Source organism: Aspergillus ibericus (assembly GCF_003184845.1).
Source record: "Aspergillus ibericus CBS 121593 unplaced genomic scaffold BO80scaffold_15, whole genome shotgun sequence".
In the NCBI taxonomy this organism is placed as follows: Eukaryota; Fungi; Ascomycota; class Eurotiomycetes; order Eurotiales; family Aspergillaceae; genus Aspergillus; species Aspergillus ibericus.
The window spans coordinates 160,623-183,289 of NW_020292113.1; the positions used below are offsets into that span (position 1 = coordinate 160,623).

Genomic DNA, 22,667 nt, shown 5'->3' on the forward strand with positions numbered 1-22,667 from the left:
GCATAGGTCGATGGAAGGATGACGATCAGGTGGGATGAATCTCGTGCACGGATGTCGACGCTAGGAAAATACTGACATTGCACTCCGTATCATTTGGCGATGTTTATGCAGGTAGGCAACTAACTGAAAACCTGGCTCGAGTCAAATGATACACAATCAGAAGATAACCCTGGTCTGAATCCATCGATGACCTCTAGCAACTCGTTATGCCATGCTTAGGTTGTACTCGTTGCTGTTGCTGCTCTGGATAAAGATCAAGTGGTAGTACTACTTGCTCGTATATGGCAGCTGGAATTGGTGCTCTGCTGTGGAGAGCCCCTGCCCAGACAGCCCGGCACATTTTGCTGGGAGATCAAGAGGGTTTAATTGGAGGCCCGCAGGGGCGATTTCATGTGGTTGTAACGGTGAATGTGATCGAGAAGAGAGACAACTGCGGGTCTAGATTTGGTGGGTGGGCATCTTCTCGACAGAAAGTGACGGAGGCCAGAGCACGAAACATCCAGCAGCTTTTCCACCGAACGAAGGTTTAGACACGCATTCGGTACCTGATCTCGCTACAGACCACATGACAGGAACGACGGGGATCTAGAAGGTCAACGTGCTGGGCGCATGTTAGATAGCCATCGACTCAGGTCACAGGGCTAGAAGAACCAGTAAGATGGATGGGTGGAGCCCAGCTAAGGCAACAGCAGGGAGCCTGGGCTAGGCTCTACGGCGTTCCTTGCTTTAGCATCTCTGACGCAAAGAGGCTGGTGGCGGCGGCAACGGTTGTCATTGGTTTGGATGGCGAGTCGTTGAGTCATTGCAAATGCGACTGAGACAAAATATTGTTGCCTCAAGAGACTACTCGGTGGCTTTTTGCCACGTCGACTAGAAGGTGGTGTGGTAGGGGCGGTTGTTTGCTGGCTTTGCGCCCCGGGAGAACGATTCGGGACCGCATTCACATGGGAAGGCCAGGTAGATAGCCTAGGTTGGATATCTTTCCTGCATATCTGGGCAAGATAGTAGGGTCAGCAAATAAGCTCCGCCCCACCCCTGTTCCGGAAATAGCTGAGCCAAGGGACCCCCGATTGGTGGCTGATCTATAGCCGGCTGGCGTCGGAGCTCGTGGAAGATGCCTACCACGCCTCCTGCTGGCTCCCCCGACCGTAGTCGCGAGAAAGGTACTCCGTATCTGCACGGATATCCGGCGACGGCATCGTCATGCGAATGTCCGCTGAAGAATGCCACTAACCCACGGAGCCACCAGACGAAGCAAAGTCCATGAATAGTGATAAGGACACGCGCATCTACCGGCTCGGCTGCCTCGTCTCCGCGGTGTCACTCTGACAGGGTGCATCCGTCTTCTTGCGCTCCCGAATGCAGAATTAAGTATTGGTCCTTGCGTTTTTTGGTCTCACAGCCATCCTCGGCAGCTCTCGTTAGGTTGGACAGGAGCGAGCTGGACCTGTTCTGGGTGGGACAGGTTGTTTGCTGTAAAGAGCTGCGGGGTTGAGGGGTACGGTCAGACTGCTGGTACGAGGCTTGTTGGAGCTATTGGCGGTCAATGTCTTGCTCCTGTTGGTTTAGGCTCTGACCCATGGAGGCGAAAGTTGCGTAGGCATCTTGTCAGAGTTTCGTAAATAAACAGCCCGCATACCGACAGGAACCCCAGCCTCCCAGAGTACAGAGGAAATGAGCTCAGCTCCCGAGCCCGTCGTGTAACCGGGACCACCCCATTCATCCAGCTGGAGGTTTCCTTGGCATCATGGGAAGGGGAGTGATACAGACCAGCAAAGCCGGGAGGGGCTACTGGGGTAGTATAGCTTTTGGATGTGCGTACGGCGGGGAGAGACGGGAGATCGGGATGGGGTCGCCTGCTATTCATATTCAAGTTGCTGTTCATCATGGCCTGCTGCACTTACTCTGTACGGTATCTACCCAGGCTGTTCTAATTATACTGCCCTGCGTACTCCGTACTGCTCACGCCAATGCGATGCAAGCTAGACAGACAAATACGGCAGTGGGGCGGCTGCGCTAGCTCTGCTCATCGCGAAAATCATGGAGCCAGTGGATCTGCCGTGACGACTGAGGCGATGCTGTGATTCGGGGAATGTGGATCGGCGATATTACCGCCATGCCGACCGGTAGGGACGTCCAAGTAAGGAGCTGAAACGACCTAGTTCTAACGTCTCAGGTTTCCTTGGTCGCGATACTCATCCGGGGACTATCGGATGTGAGGAAGGGTATGGCATTGTCACGCCGTTATCTAGGAGATCCCGGCGATAGTTAGAAGTAGGCATGGTATCAAATAGGCAGACACATCACCTGGAAAGCATTTTGGACAGGATCTGGAACAGCGAATGGGTCAGACTCAACGAGGCGAGCGCCGCTGGCAGGCGGAGGCCCGAGTGCACGGTGCCTCGCCGCCTGAGGGGGGCGAAAATCCAATAGAGCAACTTTAGTCTGGGGATGAACTGTCATCCGTCTTGTTGATCAGCAAGGTCCGTCTTCGGACTAGTGGCGGTTAACCAAGGCAGTGCATAGATCTAGTACTGTGTAAGGGTATCAGGGGAAGGGGAAGGGAAAGTAAAGTAAAGAGAGCAGAGAGACCGATGGGGTTGTGAGAGAGGGGGACGGGATTGAATCGAGTAGGTGGGGGAGCAAAGGTGCGCCTGCATCATCACTTGCAGCCGCTCTCTTCCATCCCATCCCAGCCTCATCCATATCCTCGTCCTCAATATCCTCATCTCCTTCTCTCATCATCCCCCTTCCTTGGGGGTTCTATCCCTCCATCCCCTTTGTCTCAGTTCGCCATGTGATGGATACCAGAGATCCCCGAGGCCTCGTAATCCAGCTTTCGGCTGCCCTCCCGACCCACCAGCATCTGATGAGGATGGCGAGCTACTGGACGCTGTGAGTCGACGACGGACTGATCCATCGCCATCCCGATCGACAGGCAGTCGATGTCCATCCCTGCAAGCGTCATCAGTCACCATGCCTGGCCGGCTCGCACTATCGGTCTACACGATCGGGTAGCCGAACAGTGGACGGACGCGTCAACCTGATGGCTCACTCTTATTTGTGCATCGCTGAATTGCTCATCCGGAACAGCAGCCACGGGCTCCAGGTGTCCAGACTCCGCGGCTTCAGACTTTGGGTTTTCTGTCGACGGTCCGGTTCGGGCGCTAAGAGGTTGAGAAACCTGGTTCCTTCTTCCGGACCCAGCCACGGTTCCACTCGGGGCTTTGCCTCTCTCTCTTTTGAGAAAAGAAAAGAAAAATAGGTAGAGCTTGATTTGACGCTGGAAAAGCATTCAGCGGCCCTCCCGTCCAATGCCGTTCGCAGAACCCATGGTTCCTCATTTCCCTGAAAGGTTCCAGAAGGTCGGTGGAGCTCCGGATTGACAGGCCCGCTCGGCTCCTCCATCAGGCATCAGAAAACAATTCAAATCAGGAAAATGAAAAGGCGATGAATTCTGGCAGGCCAATCTGTGTGGGAAATACGGCGTAAGCAGCGGAGCACACAACTTGCAATGAAGAAATCAATGGAAAGAGAAAGGTCGCGGTGTTTGGACCGGCAGAGACCAACCACAAAGATCCTCACTACCGGCAGAAGCTCCCGGGGGAATGGAGGAACCAGCAAGACAGCCGTACCGACTGGCAGAATCGGGGTCTGTGTCTCCAGTCACGTCCTGCTGCAATCCATCCACCTAGTGTCTATCCAAGTCAATGTGACTTTCCCCTGGGGCCACAGTGGTACCGTATCGTGGAGCCCGTGGAACCGGTTTCGTCGATGACGGCGGCCGCATCCAAGATAGTAGCCAAACAGTCTGAGCGCCGTTCTAGTCCATCGGGTCTGGGTGTCACACTCTCTCCTTTTGCTTCTCCTGAGTTTGTTCATGAAACCGTTTGAGTTGAAGCCTGAGAAAGGTTGACAGTTCTCCGAGTGCATACAATCAGCACCTGTTCGGCCTGGCGGATGGGCGAAGCATTTGACTTTGGCGGATTTCTAAGTCAGACCTCGTTCTATTTTATCACTGCTTCTGTCTAGACCTTGAGGGGTCTGTGATCCATCCACTCAGATTCGTCACGGTTCTAACTCCCCCGGCCAAGGTAGTGATTTGATTTCTCTAGGGTGGCAACGAGGCCTCTTGCAGCCGAAGCAGCTTCTGATACAAAACTTCCCCTTCCCCCTTCTCTGTCAACCATCCCCTGCCCTGCCACCCCCCACGTCAAGCACAGGCGCCCAGGTCTTTCCAGCCCGGTTTGTCAATTCCATATTATTCCGCAAGCCATCGTTCGCTACACAAAGCCAAGGATAGATCGCGCACATCCACTCTCTTCATATGATCATTGTGGTGCTTTGAGCTCCGTGATTGGTCTGTCTGTCTCTACCCCGAATTCACATTTCCCACATTCGGTTGCTTTCGTCCAGTAGAGCACCGCTTTTCAGGTTGTTCTCTTCTATCTCTCCATCATCACCTGCCTGTGCTCTTCAACCTCGTCCCTCAGGAAGGAGATCGAGTATAAGCCCACCCTCGTACCTCCCCTTTGTCACCTTTTCTCCCCTCGTTCTCCTCCACGCCTTCTCCTCCTTTTATCCTGCAAAGGAATTCCTTCTTTTGTTCATTCAGGCTGCTTTGGTGTTGGGCTATGTATCCGTGACGTATATCCATTCCTTGTGGCGGGCCATTTACCCCTTCCAACCCACCTTTCCGACGGCTTTTTCTCCGAATTCAAGTCAGTGAAAGTACCGCTATTATTATCTGGGTCTCCCATTCCTTTACCTTGGCTCAAAATTTGCGAGGTACGTTTTGTGACCGACCTCATCGGATGATGCAAGTTACATATCTGACGTCGTTGCTAGGCGGCTGGATCAAGCTACGCACAACCAAGGCATCCTTGACGACACTGAACCGAAAAGGGAAATCAAGTGGTCTTTTCCCTTAAAACATTTTTTGAAATCTGAGGAGGCTAGAACAAAAAGGAAAGAAAATTTTGCTCAAACAGAGAGGTAACACAGAAAGGATTGCAGATTCCGTGGGTTGAGACCAAGCTTCCGCAAGCCACGTAAAGAAACCAAGAATGGCTGGCGGCTATTTTGATCTGCCCATATCATCCTCCTCGAGGCGTTCAAGCCTTACTGATCTATCTGGAGGAGCAAGCAGATCGGCCTCAGGGCCGCGTGTCCTATCCCCCCTACCGACCCCCAATGAAAGCCTGCAAGAGAGGTCGCCGGAGTCGAACGGAGCTCAGGGCAGGCTGAGGAATGCAGCAATCCCAAGGAGCGCGAATCGGGTCAAGTTCACGGTCAGCGAGGCTGGTCTTGGCGCAAGCACTGCTGGATCGACGTCAGAGACCCGGTTCGATGGAAGGGGGTCATCACTTCCGCAAAGACCATTGCCCACCGCTAGTAGCATTCCATCCACAGTTAAGGCCTCCCCTGGCCCCCAATCAGTGCCTTTGATCGATATCAGCCCCAGTACGCCGGTAGGTGTCACGGGCCTCACGATCCACCCAGCAGCTCGCTCCACAGGCCCCCCCGGCGATGACGATGAGGTCAGTAACGAGAAGGGGAGGGCCATCCACTCGGCACAAGAAAGAGCCCAGCGGCTGGCATCCTTGCTGCACCGATCTTCCAGGTCTCCGAAGACAAGCCCTTGGTCTAGTCGACCGTCATCCATTGCATCTACTCCCTCCGAAGTGGTGCTACCCTCAGAGGATGGGGATGAGATTCCCATGATCAGTCTTTCCGAAAAAACCTTTGACGACCTCTCAGACGACGATGAAGTTGGCCCTCTGAACGGCCGACAATCAATACGTATCTCCCAAGCCCACCAGCTAGTCAGACAAATGACTCGAAACGATTTCGATTTCCTGTCGCGGATCCAAGCCCCCTCTGCAGGGCTCCGGTCCGGGCAGGTTACTCCTCTTGAAGAAAGAGACCCCGACGCCTACGTTGAACGGCCGGCCCATTACCGTGGTGGGATTCTCTCCTCCTTACTCAAACTCTACGACCAACCCGGCAGCAACTATTCGCGGGGCCGGCATGGCAGCTTGCGTCGAAGCAGTACCGGGGAGTTTAGCAGTCGAGGATTATCCCCGGACCCTACTTGGAAGTCTCAACGGACTAGGAAGTGGTACGAAAAATCTCCAAACCAGTCCAACACCTCCCTGGCCGGTTCAACGGCTAAAAGCTCGACGAGCTCCCCCATCGCAATGCTCAAGCGCTCCCGCAGTAGCGGGGCCATTCCAAACGTGCCCAAGCGAATGGGAAAGCCGCAGCTTGAGGATGAGATCCGCATCACGGTCCAAATAGCCGAACTCCTCTCCCGTCAAGGGTATCTCATCCGACTCTGCCGGGCTTTGATGAAATACGGTGCTCCTACCCATCGGTTGGAGGAGTATATGAAGATGACTGCCCGCGTCTTGGAGGTCGATGGCCAATTTCTATATATACCTGGCTGTATGATTATCTCCTTCGATGACGCCTCCACCCACACCACTGAAGTTCGGTTGGTCCGAAGCCACCAGGGCGTCGACTTGGGCCGATTGTCTGATGTGCATCTCATCTACAAGGAGGTAATACACGGCGTGATTGGAGTCGAAGAAGCCATTCAACGGCTGGATGAGATCGTGCAACAGAAGAACAAGTATCCCGTGCCCGTGGTCATCCTTATATATGGGTGTGCCAGCGCCTGTGTTGGCCCTTTCGCGTTCAATGCACGGCCTATCGATATGCCAGTCGCCTTTTTGCTCGGGTGCCTTCTGGGAATCCTTCAGCTCGTACTTTCCCCACGGTCCAACCTTTACGCGAATGTCTTCGAGATCTCTGCTGCGGTTCTGACATCATTCCTAGCCCGGGCTTTTGGCAGCATCCGCTATGGTGATGGGCGGCTGTTCTGCTTCTCTGCCCTGGCCCAATCCTCGATTGCCTTGATCCTGCCCGGATACATGGTGCTATGCGCCAGTCTGGAGCTGCAGTCACGTAGTATCGTCGCTGGGTCTGTCCGCATGGTCTACGCCATCATCTATTCCCTGTTCCTCGGGTTTGGTATCACAATTGGAACCGCAGTCTACGGACTTTTGGATGCCGATGCATCCTCAGACTACACGTGTCCGGCCAGCCCCATAACCAACGAGTATCTTCAACATTTCCCCTTTGCAATTCTCTTCACATTTTGCCTCGCTGTCATCAATCAGGCGAAGTGGAAGCAGATGCCTATGATGTTGATGATCGCTTTTGCGGGGTACGTGACAAATTACTTTGGCACCAAGCGGTTCTACTCGAGCACTCAGGTATCCAACGCGTTGGGCGCTTTCGTCATCGGAGTGATGGGGAACCTATATAGCCGGTTGCGGCACGGCTTTGCGGCCGCCGCGATGCTGCCAGCCATCTTTGTTCTCGTTCCATCCGGCCTTGCTGCCAGCGGATCGCTCATTTCGGGCATCGCGGCAGCGGAACAAATTACCACCACTCCGTCTCCCTTCTCTGTCGTCTCCAATGGGACGCAGGGCTTCGTGGACGCGGCGAGAAACATGTCGAGCCCCAATTTTGACCGCGAGTTCCACGGGGTTGTCCTCGATATTGGTTACGGAATGGTTCAGGTAGCAGTTGGCTTCACTGTAGGCCTGTTCCTGGCTGCCTTAGTTGTTTATCCGCTTGGCAAGAAACGAAGCGGACTCTTCAGTTTCTAGATGGACTGCCGGTCTCTGATCATCGACCAGGCTCTATCCTCTCTTTCTCTACCTGACGAATCGTCATTCTCGGTTATCTCTTCTTCGCGTTACTCTCATGAAGCGGATTGTCGTGTTATTTCAGCGTGAATGTCTTGCTGTCACCCCACGATCTGGGTCTCTTTACTGTCTATGTCTGTCATTCTCTATGTCCTTTTTACTTGATGCTCAGCCCTACCATTACTGCATATATTTGACACATTCTCATCCGGTTACTCTCTTTGCCTCGTTCGGGTCTGATTTGATGAGCTTGCAAGCGCTCCATTGGTATATTTGTGCTTTAACAACAGCTTGTGCTGATTCGTTTCTCTCTGTTCCCTTCAATTCTTTCCCTTATTATGCTTCCCGTATTACAAAAGCAAAGTTTTGGTGATCTTGGTCTGCATCTTTAAGATTTGGTGGGATTTTGATTTGCTCTCGATGCATCGCAAGTCGATCGATACATTTACACTGAGTTACACTTGCTACCACTTACATTCACAGGCTTCAACCACCAGCGTTAGATACTGCCATTACTACTAGATAGAAGAAGTTACGATTTTACGATCCATGATCGAAGCATTATCTGCATCCATTCTTGTCTCCCATTTCCGCCACAACGATGACGCATAGCACCACCTATCAAATACAATAACAACCTAATCCCAGTCAACTTCTATCTATCTAACACAAATGACGTAAGAACACAAATGTCTCACTTCCACGCCCGGCGATCACACATACTCCAGTCCCCACCTAACGTACGGAGTACATGCAGACCGACAGATGAGATAAGAGACAGCACACAAGCAAGGGATCACACATGACGATGTAGTGTAACCACGGCTACAACCACCACGAACCCACGCGTATAACCGTACATATGTACATGCACATACCCCTACAATATATGAAGTACTAGTAGTATGTACCACTCCATCATCCTGAGGTTGTTTATGACATCAGATAGAACGGCAGTGCTAGTGATTCTACTTGATTGAGAATCAATCAATGACTGAGTAGAGTAAATACTCATGTGGGTATGTATGCATGTAGAGATGATTGATCTTCTAACCGTCTTGGTATACAGGAAATGTGTGAGTAAACAAGTAAATGAGATTGATTGCGGTTGATCAAGTACTATGCGTGTCATTGGAACTTATTCGCTTGATGGGTTAGTGGGCACAAAGATTGGTTAAGTGGAGTAAGTGCTAGTAGTACTGATGTATTGGGGGTTAGGGATGAGATTTGTATTGGCATTGTAGGGAACAGGTAGTAGATAATGGAATGGATGGATCTGGGTATAGGTATGCTACGTGCCGCAGATTCGATCTTTGAGAGGATGGGGGACCAGAATCAATTAAACTAGAGCGCCAGGAGGAACATGTCTATCGCGATCCGTAGAACAGAGTTTACTGAAGTAGATTTATGTAGTATCTCCCAGGAACATAGAGAAAAAGTAGCGGACGAAGTGCATACATATCCAGATGCATGTACGTACAGTATCCCATCCAAGATGTAGTGTGTAAAAAGAGAATGGAAAAAAGAAGTGGCGACGGAGGTCCATTACCATTCCAGCAGACCCATCCGTTCGCGCATGGAAAGCTCGAGTGACACCGGCTTAATAAGTAGGAAAAGAAAACTTGTTTTAATGATTCTGGTCTCGTGGTTCATCAATCTGTTCAGGTGAAAGGAAGGAAAGAATAGGAGGGGAACATGAAAGAGGGTCCGAATAATAACAGGTTGAAGAGAAATCGCATTTCATCCGAGGCTCGCTTCGTCAGACAAGAGATTGGTTCATCGACGGGCAGAGTCCTGGCCATGTGTCCATGCACAGTGTCAAAAGGAGAGAAACATCGGCAGGTTTCTCTCAAAATCCTGCCACGACATCAAGATTAACCGTCTTGTTTATTCCAGATAGAACAGAACAGCGGTGCCTGCAGGAACTCAAATCCAATAACAGCAAAAAAAAAGTAAAAGAAAAAAAAAAAAGAAAACATATCATCCAAGCTTTGCGCATCCGTTACGTCTCAGTCACATTATGTACGACGTTTGCATTACATGATCGGGGTCTTGCGCTTTTCAGCGCTGGAGAGCACAAGCATCGGTGTCTTGCGTCTTTCCTGACCCTGAGCTACCGTCTTCTGGCCAGCGACGACAGCAGCCACTGAGGGTGATCCGGTTCGAGGAGGAGCCTGGTCCGCTCGAACCTCCGCAAACTTTCCACCAAAAAACCCGCCATCCTCGCTAATGGGAGTGGTATTGTACGGACTATCCTGTGATCGGCGTTCACGGGAAGACCTCTCCTTCCTCTCAGAACCAATGGCTCCATTCGCAGCAGCACGCAGACTACCTAGGCTGGGCTTGCTGGACAGGCTGCCACTGCGAACAGTAGCATCATCCCCATCAGAGAACGTGAATTCCTTCTCGCTCGCCGGGGTATTGGTACCACCGCTGCTATGACAGCCAAAACTCCGAGTCTCTCCGCGCCGTTCAATGCCTGCCCGGACTAGATTGTGCACAGCACGCCGACGTTGACGGGTCGCAAAGTTCTTGCTCCCCTCGTGCTTCGAAGTTGGCTTGGCCGTGAGCTCCTCAAGAGAGGGTGGGCCACGTGGTTGGCGGATGGGGTGCTCGCCAGCGCGAGCTTGTCCCGGTCCAAATGTTCCAGTGGCGGGTGTTTGCGGTAATGCGGCAGTCTTCGGAGCGGGAGGCGTAATCACACTGTTGGCCTTCGCCGTGTCAAGTGGCAACTTGAGTGCAGGGCTGAAAGATGAGCTCTTCTTGTGACCTCTGCGGAAGGCATTGGCCGAAGGGGGAGGCAGAGGGACAGTCTCCTGCGGAGATGAGCGACCGCTGGGAGGGGACACAGGTTGAGAGACATTCACAGGGGACTGGCGTGACTCGGGTGGTGGGGACACTTCGGCTCTGAAAGTGGGCACCGGCATGGCCGGGGACTGAGTCTCCTCTTCCTGGTAAGGAGAAGGCGAGCTTTCCTGTTGAAAGGTGTTGTCGTAGACAAAGTTCTGCTGACCGGTCAGGGGATTGTACACCGAGTAGAGCCCTGGCTGGCCAGGAACGGGTTGCACCACTGGCTGCACGCCCTGCTGAAGCTGTTGTTGGTAGAATCCCATACTGGGGACAGACATGGAGGGGTATTCCTGTTGTTGCTGGACCATGGGCCCTCCCAGGTTGAGACCCTGAAACTGCTGAGCTGCCGCAGTGACACTGATCAGTTGCTGCTGCAAGCGTTGTTGTTGAGCGGCCAAGAAGAGGTTTGTTGACATCAGCTCTGCGTACAGGCTCTCGTCAATTTGCGTATCGCCAGCGATGTCAAGAGCCGGAGGTGCGAGCACCTGCTCCGGTAAAGTATACATGGGACGTCCCGTGCTCATGTCCAGACCCTGATTCAAGGCTAACGAGTGACGTGGGAATCCGGTTCCCATGGCGGTTTGAGGGACGCGATCGGCAGTTCGGTTCGAGAGATTGCCATATCGATCGCCTTCCAAGCCCAGGTGTTGCTGGCGATGGGAGGCCGAAGGCATCGTGGCTGATTTAGGAGCTGTCCTCAATCCAGCCAGGAGGTGCGAACGGCTGGTGCGCGGAGTTGGGATTGGCGCAGACGGCTGGGACTCGTCGATAGTCGAGATATGTGGTGGGGGCACGCTCAAACGCTTGATATGAGAGCCTTTCCTCCGAGACGCAAAGCTGGCCCCGGGAACCCCAAGGGAACTGCCATTATTGAAAGACGGATTGTAGGTCATTTGAGCAAGACCGCCAGTGTCCATACTCGTGGCTGTAAATGGAGTATAAAACAGTATGTGCAAGAGACGAAGAGAAACAGCGCTGATAGGGCGGCGATCGGAGACGCGATGTGGTCGACCACACAGAAGAAACTTTCGGCGTATTAAAATATTACAAGGCTGAGGGTAAGATCGAACACCCAGGAAATAACCGACGCCGGAGAACGGGGGTTAAGAGGCAATGATCGGGGCGAAGGTCCGGACTTCCTATGTTGAAAACGGTGTCAGCAGGGGTTTGGGGGACAAGGACCGACTGGGAACCCGACGTACCTGCAGAATACAATAAGGTACGCAAAGGAATGCGCCTTGCTGGAGAAGACAGAAAACCAATGAGTGATTAATAACCAGGTGTACAAGCGATTATAAGACCGGGGTGTCAGAAGCCGCCGGAAGATGCAGCTGGCTGGAGGGGACGAGAGAGGGAGAGTGAGAGACGGACGCGACCGGATAAGAAAAGAAGACCCGTGCGAGGCTCGGGAAGACGAGGGGAAGCAGATTCTCTGTATTAAGAAAGACAGAAGATAAGGAATGGGCTGGGGATGCTCTGCAACTCCCTAGTAGCCGTAGAGAATGATGCTTCACACGAAGATGCAAGAGAAGACGAGAACCGGTCTACCTTTCAGACCGTCCAGGATGAAAACGCGCGGTCGCGGCAAGAAGGGTAAAGCAGTACTTTTGGCTTTTCGGACAGTGTTGCTCCTTTTCTGTATCCTCTTTTCTCCTCTTTTGACTTCTTTTTTTTTATTCCGTTTCGTGACTTATATTTTCCGCACTTCGAACCTGACGAGAGAAGGAAGGGTGAGGAAGAAACGAAAGTCGACTCCGGGTGCTTCGTTTCGGGAGGCGGCGCGTGTTTGGCCGCTTTTTTTCTTTTTCTTTTTTCCGTGCCTTTCCCTCTTTCGCGCTTAGAGAGGACCGTCCAGTGCCAGAGCCCCAGGCAGACAACCCAAGGAACGTCAAGTTCGCTGGGCTCGATTGCTACTCCACCGACGACGGTAGGACGGGAATAGTGATTAAAGGACTAGAAGAAAAGGAAGGTAAAATAACAGTAGTGAGATGAATGGACAGTGATGGCGAAGGAAAAAAGTAAGAAAAGGGGGGTGAGGAAGAAGTGAATACAGGGTTGGGGGGTAGGAAAGTGGTAGGTAGTAAGAGGCTGAGAGGAGGAGAAAGGCAGAGAAAGAGGGCGACCGAGAGAGGGAGGGAAGGAGAGGAACCAGCGGGGAAGGGAGAAAGAAGAGTGGCAGTGAATCGGAGGACTACTACGCAGTACTAGTGAATGAAAGGAGGAGAGCAGAAGAAGGGACAGCAAGCAAGCACCTCAGAGCCGGAGAGAAGGAGAGAGCCAGAGCCAGCCAGAACTACTATTGGGATCATGCGAATCACTCTCCTGGCGAGCAATTCCCGATTCTGCCTTTTGACACGCTGGGCTGAGACGCCCGCCCGTCGCGCAGGCGCTGCTGCTCTTCCTGACTGGCTCGCTTCAGATCCGTCCTAGACCGTTCTCGGCTAGCGGGAGGAGGGGCGAATGGACAATTGCGCACCGAGGCATCCTGATTGGTGCCAGCACCCATCCCACCCCCGTGGGTGCCTGAGGAGGTGCCATCGTCCCTTAAGGTATCTGCCCTCCATCCATCTCTCATGGAGGATCTTCAGGAAATGAGCAGACCCTCTTCTAAGTTCTAATTAACCCCTATCAGTAATGAACAATAATCATCTGACACTCCTTATCTGATTGAGCGGCCTACCATCTCCATTGTCTCAGCTTGCATGAACCCAGGCCCATCTCTATCTCTCAAAGCCCGTGGTGCGCCGTACAAGTGGCCCCTGAGTCCATCTACTGGTCAAGACTTGTTCGTACTCTCAGGGCAGCCTCGACAAGGTGGCAGCAAGGATGGTTTCCAGCCAGCATGGCGAGGAGCGTACGTACATACTACAACAAGTGCGGATCCGTGCCATTTGGCCGACCAATCCACCCCTGACCTCTCTCTGGCTCTGCAGCCTGACGGTCTGCCGACATACGGCCCGGGCCCCAATGCTCATTGGCTCGGGACTCCTCCGTGATCACGTAAACGTCTCTGCCCCCGCTGGCTTGCCAACTGCCGCATTGAGAAGATAGGTGTTATTCCATCATGGATGAATGATAAGACTCCTGAGGTGCTAACACAGTACCTCATGCTACCTAGTCCTCCGACTTGACAATCTGTTCGTCTTTCGGATGATGCACTGTGGAGCTGGGCCACCAAGGATATCCGGAGTAGGGCAAGCAAAGAAATTACGAGAAGGACATGCAGGTGAATGTCACATTAATTATTCGTTGCTATTGTGTCTGCGCTATTTCCCAGAAAAACAAAATTGGCCTCTCACATATCCAATGTTGAAAATGGCCTAAGCTTCTCGTAAGCCACCCGAACTCCCTCCGACGGTTAGGGGATTCGCTACAGCATTATTAACTAGCCTGCTCGTGTAGCCGGACTCGTGTTTCGTGATACTGATAAACGTGCATTGGGATTCTCTGCCTCGGAAGATTTCGTGTCGAGTATCAATCGAGGACAGCTGAAGCCATCGTTTAGTGCATTAGTGGTAGACGGTTGGTCAGTTCATGGACCTTTGGGCGTCTCGTGCGCGCTAGGCGGGGTGATTTCAGCCTCGTTGTCCCTGCTTGAGTCGGAGTGTCCCAAACTGTCAGGCCGTTTCTCAAGTTCATGTTGAACACGGGCTTGCTCCTCGTCCGTCGCGTCGGTAAGATGAACAGCAACTTCTTCGCCGAAGTTTTTCGCAATCTCTTCCAAAGTCAAACGAGCAGTTTCGGGAAAGAAGAAATAGATCACTAGAGACCATGTGTCAGAAAACCAAACAGGCTCCTGAATTATTGATCCAACTCACCTGGGATGAAGAAAGTGGACCAGCAAATGATAACTAGGTAGTACTTCCAGCCAACGTTGTCGAAGCCTGTGGGCGCAGTTTGGAGAAGGATAATGGTCGCTATCGTTGCAAACTTAGCTATATTCATTGGCTCAGGCAAGCAACTTACCGGCGAATTGCCCAAACAATGAGAACCCCATGCCAATAGGGCGGATCTCCGTAGGAAAAATTTCGGAGACGTAGAGATACATGGTCGTATCACAGAAGGTTCTAACAAGGGATAAGTAACTTCAAGAGGAATCTGTGAAGTGGAGTACCTACCCTTGGAAAGCGAGGTAAAGATACATAAAGAGAATGCCGAATCCATTACCGACGCGGTTTGTGGTGCCTGCATACTGGGCAGTCATGGCAGCCAAGCAAGAGGTGGTGATAATGATGCCGACGAAGCCTGTGATATACATCTTTCGACGCGAGTTCACCCTGTCGTGAAGCCAGGCACCCAGAGGATTATAGATGAGCCCTGAAGATGTCACTGTCAGCATTTCTCCCTACCATCGAGGCAATCCATGCTTACCAGCGGTTGTTAGCCATACTGCGCTCAGGAGTAGTGGCATGCCACCTGTCATCCCGAGATTTTCATAGAGAAGAACGGCGTAATTGTTCTATACCGCGTAAGTGGCTAGGGGATAGACGACATTGAGAAGGCCTAGACTCACTATAATCAAAGGACCACCAAACTCTGCTCCCCATTGAGTCAGAAACCCAATGGCCATGCGTTTCCTGTACGACTTCTTCTTCAAAACTGCTGCCCACACGTTGCCATAGGTAGACAGTCTTTCATTTTCCAGTCGTATTTGTTCCGCTGTCTGGTAGTACTCTTCCTTGGCAACCAAGTTATCGGGGTCGTCTGGCGATTGGCGAAGTCGCTCTAGAACTAATTTAGCTTCCTCATGCATTCCCTTACTGATCAACCAGCGTGGAGAGCGAGGAAGCCAAGGTGACCCTAGAAGCAGGATCAGAGCCGGCAAGCATTGGAGGCAAAGTGGAAACCGCCAGCCAAATGTGCCTGTCTTGTTCTCTGCAAAGTAGCATGCGTAGCCAACCCACCCAGCAAGCATGTAGCCGAAGACAAGAAAAATGGCATGGTGACCGACAAGCCATCCGCGGCGGAAGGCACTAGACATTTCAGAAAGGTACATTGGACAAACAGTCACAAGGATACCAATCCCTAGACCGCATACAAAGCGACCAGCCTGGAACATCCTAGGTATCGTTAGCGAGGACGTGTGCAATAATAGGGTCATTGTGACACACTTGAGTGAATTGGAACCTCCTTGTAGTGCTCCTCCAAACATGGCCAAAAAAGCACCCATTTGGATATTACGCTTGCGGCCAAAGAAATCGCACGACCACATTATGAAAAGTGCCCCAACCGCACCTCCGGCGCTAAAGACACCGTTTGCGGTAGAGATAACGGGGGTTGTGATCGAAGCATATCCTGGTTCACCATCTTGGGGAAGATTGAAGTATGTGTACCATCCGGGCTGACCGATAGTACTTGAAATGATCGAGGTGCAGTAGCCATAGGTCTATTCAATGAGCACGTTAGACACGAATCGTCTGCGAGATGAAGAGAGTAAAGCTGCAGATACTTACCATCGACCCAACGGCAACAAAGATTGTGACCAGCCGGTTATAAGTACTGGTCTGAGACCCGAACGTCCCCATGTTGAACTAGTGGTCTGTTCACAAAATTGAGTGTAGATCGAAGCCCAAGTGGGAAGGAAAAAGAAATATAACCAAAGAGAGGAGCAAACAGGTCAACCTGCACGTTGCATTAGGTGAAACCAGATCGTGCAAGCCACAAAGCTCAGTTTCGATCGCGTACAACCCAGAATACCACGTTCAGGAAAGAAAGAGGGGGAAGAAAGAGCGGAAAAAATTGCTAGGTAGATACGAGAGCGCAGAGCAACCCCGTGTACGACAGCGAACGTCGGCACACCAGCTTAAGTAGGATACAATTGTCAACACACTGCAAGCGACCCGAGAAACAGGCTTCCCAGGGACAGACACATGCTGCACTAGTTCCATTAGCTCGTGGGAGCTTGCTAGCGTTTCCTTGTGTATACTTCGTTTCTGCGAGCATTTGGTTGGGTGGAGTCGAAGAGAATGGATGGGGCCCACCGGCCAACGGGATGACTCCTGCTCAACTTCCAGATTAAAAGGAGCATGATGGTCGGTCACTATCCGGCCGTTTCTTCGCTCTAGACCAGGGGAGAAGCGAAAAAGTGATGCATTAGTTCGAAGGTGCCGTTGCCTTGCTGACCTGACAAACGGTCCTGCCGAAAGGGGGAATGATGCTAAGCCTCTTTAGGACATCCCGTCCTGTCAGTTGGTACGTACGTTACCGTTATGGTGTGCTATGTACTCCGTACGTATGTCGGCATGTTTTGCTGCCCACATTAAGGTTCTCCTTCCCGGTTAACTTTGGCTGCCATATGTTTTCTGATCAGTTGATCCCGCGTTTATCGCCGCCCGAGTGTCATGTCAGGCGGGAGGAAATGACAGGCAGACGCACACTATCTACTTGACAGGCCGGCCGTCTGGTAGCCTAACTCCGGGCCATATTCCGGATCTCCGGGCTCCATTCCTTCGGCGGAGTTGAAATTAGTTGCCTTATCCTCTCTACGGACTATCTACTCCGTATCTTCTATCGGTACTGGGCCTGTGGGCTCGGAACTTGGCAGAGATTTTCGCAGGGGGTGGAGAGCACGAGCAGCATGGGTGCAATAAGTGCATATTCGGTGCGGAGTCCCAGACGTGTTAGCCCGGGACTCCATCGCGACTATCCATGTACTTATTCGCTTAGTGCCACCAGGTATTTCTGCTACGACCAACGGCGTTGAATTGTCTACACGCCAACTTGCCCTTCTCCCTTCGGTTCCCAAATTCAAGTTGGTGCCAATCACAAGATCCCCTTGCAGCAGGCTACATAAGCAGGTAGACACTGCCGCTACTGCCCGGTGGCTTATTCCTGAGCGTACACTACTTGTAGCCGGTTGCTTATCGCTGCTGATAGTTCCTACCATCCCACAAATTATTGCATTCTATGTCTGTATTACCGACTATCCGCCTAACTCATTTTTGAAAACATGCCAAACAACCAATCGCCTTTCGATATACCCTTTGACGAACTGCCAAACCCGAAGCAAGTATGGGTTGGAGAGCCGGGAAGCCACGAGGAAGGATTGGGGAAGCTCGCCATCTTGACTCCGGAGGTGGTGGCAAAGGCTGCCGCAACTGAAATCAAGACTGGCCGACGGGTGACGATGGGATGGGAACTGACCAAGCTGGATTATCCTAATTTGAACCGTCAGCCATGCCATCACCAGATCGTCCCGCTTCTGGGCGGTGTGGCCTTTGATGATATCTTTACAATGAACCCTCGTAGGTTCCGTACTATTCCCGCCATTGCCTATAGCACCTTTTAGAGCTAACCCATCGTTAGAACAGAGTAGCCAGTGGGATGGTCTACGGCATTTTTCGCAGACAGTTGACGGCCAAACCGAGCGAGTGTTCTATGGAGGCACGAAGACCGAGGAGATCACCGACCGCAAGAACGACCGGATTGGTTTACAACATTGGGCGCGGGAGGGTATCGCTGGTAGGGCCTGTCCCTTGGTTGACGAGCGGTTCAGTAGCACAGACGACTAATTGCCATGATGCATGCCGTGATAGGTCGCGGGGTATTGATCGACTATGCCACATGGGCAGAGAAAAAAGGCATAAAATACAGCACATTTTCGACGCATCAGATTCGGCTTTCAGACATCGAGGAGATTGCCAAGGAATGTGGCATTGTTTTCCAAAAGGGTGACATACTTTTCGTCCGCATCGGGGTAACCAAGGAATGGGACACGATCATGACCGATGATCAGAAGCAGCAGTACGCCAATAATCCGACCCCGGAGCACGCTGGGGTCGAGGCGACTACAGATATGCTGCGATGGCTCTGGAACACTGGATTCGCTGCGATAGCTAGTGATGCAATTAGCTGGGAGGTGAGATTCCCACCGGAATTCGGTGTAATATATCATCATCTCGACATTGCTGCTGACATATGGCAGGTCTACCCGCCCCAGTCGCCGGATGTGTTCTTGCATGAGTATGTACTCGCAGGTTGGGGTATGCCAATCGGTACGTTAAATCATAGAGCTCCTGATGTGAAGTCAGATATGCTGACTATATCTAATTTATAGGGGAGCTATTTGATCTGGAGGCATTGTCGCGAACTTGCCAAGACCTCCAGCGCTGGTCTTTCTTTATTGCTTCCGTCCCCCTGAATATGCCAGGCGGAGTATCCTCGCCTCCAAATATTATGGCCATTTTCTAAATCGAGCACACATGGCATGCAGGGATCAATCTTTCAACAATGCTTTGCATTGTCGGCGGGTGACTTGCATATGACAGCCATGTATATTGAAGTGCAGAAGACATCTCCGACTCCCGTGCCCACATGTACCTGCTACCTAGTAGGAGTTTTTGGAAATTGCTGAGGCATTTGAGCACGGTGATTGTCAGCGTACGGAGTACAGGCGACTGCAGTCCCATTGTTAGGGTGGGCAGATAAAAAGAAAACAAAAAGTGGGGTATATGGTGTAGAGAAAAGGAAATGTGCTCCGTACGGAGTAGAGTGCGAAACACCGAGAACATCGCCAATTTCTTGAGTGGGTCCAAAATTTTGCCGGTTACTAATATCATAACTTGGGCTATTGTCTCTGATTGCAGAATAGCCGCCTATCAGTGCTCTAGCTACGCTGTACATAGACGGAAGCGGCAGTACCTGGGACATATTTGCCTTTGGTAAAGCACCAGGTTCCAGTTAGAATTTCGCACCGTACCGTAGCACATCGTATCAGGATCTAAATTAGTAGGGCAGCCCACATTTCCTAGACGCCACAACGCAGCTGCGATCAGCGCTTGCCAGCCCTTCCCGACTCCACTAGGGCGGAACACGCAAAAGGAATTAAGCCCACATAGTATACGGCGTATTTAGGGAGTGCATGGCCTTTAGTGTCAGACAACAAAGGGCTGTGGGCATCCGTATCTCACTTCAGCAGGTCTCTGCAAGGTGAGATGGTGTGAAAGGGTAGCATGCTCCATCCATTAACTTTTCTGACAGAAGCAACACCATGACGATCTCCGGTCGTCGCCCGGAGAGATTCAGATTCCCATGTGACCTTGCCTATCTACCACGCGTAATAGGGGACACAAAGCTTACGCATGACTCCACCCCAATTGATAGTGTGATCCTTTGCCTTTCAAAAATTTCGGAGGAATGTTTGCTGATCTCAGACAACGCGTTGCTCGAGGGATTTCCAGCAGAAGAAAAAAATTTTTTTTTTCGTCAACGACCATTAATCCTGGTCAATTTTCTGTATCGTACTTATGATATCCCAGACTAGCTAGTGGCCAATTAATCCTAGTAATATAAAGTAAGACCTGCTATACCAGGAAAGGCAGGATCTTCGCCCCTAAGCCCCACAATTGGTAACAGCGTTGGATCCGCACGGGCATTAGGTTCTCTCAAGCGGCAACGGGCCCCACTTGCCGCCCGACGTCCGGTGCCCCACATCGCCCCGGACCTCGCTGGGTGTAGGGATTATGGATTATGCCTTACCGATACGGTATGGAACTGTATTGGTGCCGGCCTGTATGCGCGGTATCTTACCTGCGAGGGATGATGGATCACACTTAAGCGTGGCTTTCGATCGACACCTCGTCGTCCCAATTCTCTTACCCATCAACCTCAATAATTGTGTTGGCTTCACTGTATCTAACGCTAGAGTACGCCCTTGACAGAATAGTGCGTTTGCTCCTGTTGATCGGATGCTGAAACCAAACGGCCTATGTCTGATTGCGTTGCATGACTTTAGCTTCATCGCAACCCGCAACATGCGAGGCTGGGACTGCAGAGCGAGCTTTGAAACCCATCCTGCAGGTTAGCGCATCCACATGTAGTTATCCAGCGCGGAGACTTAGTCATCCCCAGTCCAGTCCTAAATGGGTTTGAGTCACTGGCACGATGACTGTACCAGGCCACCCACCTATCCACTTGCGGCCCCAAGCGACGGAGAATATCCGTAATGAGAAATACTTCAATGCCATTGATCAAGCACTGTCATCCACTTGGCACGATCGTCAGCTATGGAGCCTTGTTATCCCTGGAGCCCTTGCTCAGAAATGGTAAAGCTGATGGATTAGCCGTACTTTTTTCATAGCACCCATCAGTCGCTAATTCCTAACCCTGTCGCAGGAAGACCAACGAAGGAGTGTAGTTTAATTATTCGGCAAGACGCTACCCTTCTCAGGGGGAACAGGCCCCGTCTAAATAAAAATGCGAAGGCTTTGGAAAGGGCGAATCGGAGAGCTTTAATGCCCGCGATGTATCGACCAGAATTGATGTGTCAGGAGTCGGGATCCCAATTTTTGTTGTGGTTCATTTTAAAGCGGACGTGAACCCAGACTGCTGGGATTCTGTTCTATTTCCTGCATTCTGGAAGTGGGTGCGGGCGATCAACCTATTCGCCATGACGCTCATGGAGTTGTTTGGACGTGATGATGTCGATGCAACAGGTAGGCCTATCGACAGGTCTGTCCAGAAATGGAATCTGGCAACGCAAATAATATGCATCACTACAATGACAATATTCTTTGGATTGCGCTCTTTCACACGGTTGGTTATAATGGATGGCTACAGGAAAGAAGACTGTAAGTCTTGTGGACAGCCGAGTTGGTCAATGCTGATGAACCCAAAGGGCCTTGCCTAGGTGCTTGGGTAAGAATCATTTATTTACTCCATAGAGCGACATGCTCATGTTCCTTGGTCCTCAGTTTCTTGGTGTTTGCTACTCGGTTATCGCCCTGATCAGTAAGTATATCCCGAGAATTCGCGGGACTTTACTGAGCAGGTCCAGTGGGTCATTTTGGAGGCGGAGTTCACTACGCTGATGTGCCTATATCGCATCGCATACCATTCGAAAAGGTGCGTGCGATGCGCTATGACTGGATCTGCTGTTCTAACTTGTCTAGACGGTGTATGTCACGATGGTTATGTATGGGCCGACCGCATTTTTGACCAAGTTGTCCCTGCTCTGGATTATCGCACGAGTATTCAGCCCCTATCGCAAAACAGTTATATTTATCTACGTATTCCTGGCAATTATGCTCGCCTACTATGTTCCGGCTGTCATTGTCAAGATCCGGATTTGCGACCCTATATCAAAGTTCTGGGCCCCTGACACGCCGGGGACATGCCTCGATCAAACATCGATCATCCTCGCCGATGCGGTTGTCAGTGTTGTTAGCGATATGACTATTCTCATTCTTCCCTTGCCCTTGACATTGGGTTTACAATTGCCCTTCAAGAAAAAACTGAGGGTCATTGGCATTTTGGGAGCGGGTGGATTAGCGTGTGCATCGAGTGTTATCCGTTTGGTCCTCATTATATTGACGGGACAGTCGAAGGATGCGACGCTAGCTTTTATGCGCATCAACATGTTTGGGTACGCCTATTTGTTGAGATCAAACCATTCAAATTGCTTTACTAACAGTTCCTCTGCCGACAGAAACGCCGAGATAGCGATTGGGGTCATCTGTACCTGCTTACCCGCCCTTTCAGCCCTCGCCTCTCACACCCACCGCGAGTACCTGAGCAATAGAGACACGAGCCGTAAAAACACCAACAGCTCGCAATACGAGTTGAGCAAAACCAAGAACAGCCGACCCAGTCGCACACCGATGACCTTGACGGAAATTGAATCGGATCAGGACATCCTCATCCCCAATGCTCAAGAAGCGCCAAGGATTGAGACGACGGTACGCGGCGACTCTGAGCAACGGAAGAATCTAGAGCCTATGGGTATCATGAGAACAGTGGATGTGTCGACCACGGTGACGACGCGATACATTGAGAACGAATGATTGCCAAAAGCGTGCTGGTATGACGGCGTTCTGGTAGCATGGTTATTTTCTGCTTCGGGGAACTTCCTGGACGGTTGGGCTGGGGTTCTATTAACATCGATTTGTCCGTATAGTGTATATACCAATTATGACAGTGAAATTTAATGTCTTTTGTCTACGACTTGATATCTCATCCGGGGAAACAGTCAGATTATGGCTGGACGCATTCCGGTCACTCCGAGAGTATTGATGTGTGAGTGAGCCTCAGTAGTCATGGTTTCAATTGAGTAGCAGCAATGCCGAAGATTTGTTGGACCCACAAAGCGCCGCAAAGCTTGTC

At 51.5% G+C, this 22,667-nt stretch overlaps 6 protein-coding genes across 6 annotated transcripts; 4 read left to right on the plus strand and 2 right to left on the minus strand.

The window, feature by feature from the left end:
- Positions 1-5,066: 5,066 nt before the first annotated feature.
- BO80DRAFT_353622 (threonine/serine exporter family protein) lies at positions 5,067-7,679 on the plus strand (the record flags this gene model as incomplete). Its single annotated transcript, XM_025715671.1, has 1 exon — positions 5,067-7,679. The coding sequence occupies one exon, from the start codon at positions 5,067-5,069 to the stop codon at positions 7,677-7,679; it is 2,613 nt and encodes an 870-aa protein (XP_025576191.1).
- A 1,996-nt stretch (positions 7,680-9,675) lies between these two features.
- BO80DRAFT_45639 (uncharacterized protein) lies at positions 9,676-11,809 on the minus strand. Its single transcript, XM_025722166.1, has 2 exons — positions 11,771-11,809; positions 9,676-11,707 (listed from the first exon to the last, which is right to left on the minus strand). Exon 2 carries the CDS (start codon positions 11,483-11,485, stop codon positions 9,755-9,757), a length of 1,731 nt encoding a protein of 576 aa, XP_025576192.1. The 5' UTR covers positions 11,486-11,707; positions 11,771-11,809; the 3' UTR covers positions 9,676-9,754.
- A 2,052-nt stretch (positions 11,810-13,861) lies between these two features.
- On the minus strand, positions 13,862-16,181 carry BO80DRAFT_45668 (putative MFS sugar transporter). The gene is made up of 8 exons (XM_025722186.1): positions 16,022-16,181; positions 15,680-15,954; positions 15,082-15,628; positions 14,940-15,027; positions 14,687-14,885; positions 14,535-14,635; positions 14,387-14,485; positions 13,862-14,330 (listed from the first exon to the last, which is right to left on the minus strand). The coding sequence occupies exons 1-8, from the start codon at positions 16,091-16,093 to the stop codon at positions 14,101-14,103; spliced, it is 1,611 nt and encodes a 536-aa protein (XP_025576193.1). The 5' UTR covers positions 16,094-16,181; the 3' UTR covers positions 13,862-14,100.
- Positions 16,182-17,338: 1,157 nt separating this feature from the next.
- On the plus strand, positions 17,339-18,824 carry BO80DRAFT_45697 (uncharacterized protein). The gene is made up of 5 exons (XM_025722202.1): positions 17,339-17,812; positions 17,874-18,029; positions 18,104-18,426; positions 18,493-18,562; positions 18,625-18,824. Exons 1-5 carry the CDS (start codon positions 17,518-17,520, stop codon positions 18,756-18,758), a joined length of 978 nt encoding a protein of 325 aa, XP_025576194.1. The 5' UTR covers positions 17,339-17,517; the 3' UTR covers positions 18,759-18,824.
- A 640-nt stretch (positions 18,825-19,464) lies between these two features.
- Positions 19,465-20,615, plus strand: BO80DRAFT_473031 (uncharacterized protein; the record flags this gene model as incomplete). Its single annotated transcript, XM_025723158.1, has 4 exons — positions 19,465-19,669; positions 19,889-20,052; positions 20,228-20,366; positions 20,464-20,615. Exons 1-4 carry the CDS (start codon positions 19,558-19,560, stop codon positions 20,613-20,615), a joined length of 567 nt encoding a protein of 188 aa, XP_025576195.1. The 5' UTR covers positions 19,465-19,557.
- Positions 20,616-20,795: 180 nt separating this feature from the next.
- BO80DRAFT_492882 (putative integral membrane protein) lies at positions 20,796-22,488 on the plus strand. The gene is made up of 6 exons (XM_025723792.1): positions 20,796-21,136; positions 21,184-21,203; positions 21,260-21,296; positions 21,343-21,410; positions 21,458-21,930; positions 21,994-22,488. Exons 1-6 carry the CDS (start codon positions 20,956-20,958, stop codon positions 22,346-22,348), a joined length of 1,134 nt encoding a protein of 377 aa, XP_025576196.1. The 5' UTR covers positions 20,796-20,955; the 3' UTR covers positions 22,349-22,488.
- Positions 22,489-22,667: the final 179 nt, after the last annotated feature.

Coding starts and splice junctions, on each gene's coding strand:
- BO80DRAFT_45639 (XM_025722166.1), bottom strand. CDS start 11,485: ATGGACACTGGCGGTCTTGCTCAAATGACCTACAATCCGTCTTTCAAT.
- BO80DRAFT_45697 (XM_025722202.1), top strand. CDS start 17,518: ATGCCAAACAACCAATCGCCTTTCGATATACCCTTTGACGAACTGCCA. Junction 17,813..17,873: donor TATCTTTACAATGAACCCTC/GTAGGTTCCGTA, acceptor ACCCATCGTTAG/AACAGAGTAGCCAGTGGGAT. Junction 18,563..18,624: donor AGGTTGGGGTATGCCAATCG/GTACGTTAAATC, acceptor TCTAATTTATAG/GGGAGCTATTTGATCTGGAG.
- BO80DRAFT_45668 (XM_025722186.1), bottom strand. CDS start 16,093: ATGGGGACGTTCGGGTCTCAGACCAGTACTTATAACCGGCTGGTCACA. Junction 15,028..15,081: donor TTGGTGGTCCTTTGATTATA/GTGAGTCTAGGC, acceptor TACGCGGTATAG/AACAATTACGCCGTTCTTCT. Junction 14,331..14,386: donor GTCCACTTTCTTCATCCCAG/GTGAGTTGGATC, acceptor CATGGTCTCTAG/TGATCTATTTCTTCTTTCCC.
- BO80DRAFT_492882 (XM_025723792.1), top strand. CDS start 20,956: ATGACGCTCATGGAGTTGTTTGGACGTGATGATGTCGATGCAACAGGT. Junction 21,204..21,259: donor GGCCTTGCCTAGGTGCTTGG/GTAAGAATCATT, acceptor CTTGGTCCTCAG/TTTCTTGGTGTTTGCTACTC. Junction 21,931..21,993: donor ATGCGCATCAACATGTTTGG/GTACGCCTATTT, acceptor CTCTGCCGACAG/AAACGCCGAGATAGCGATTG.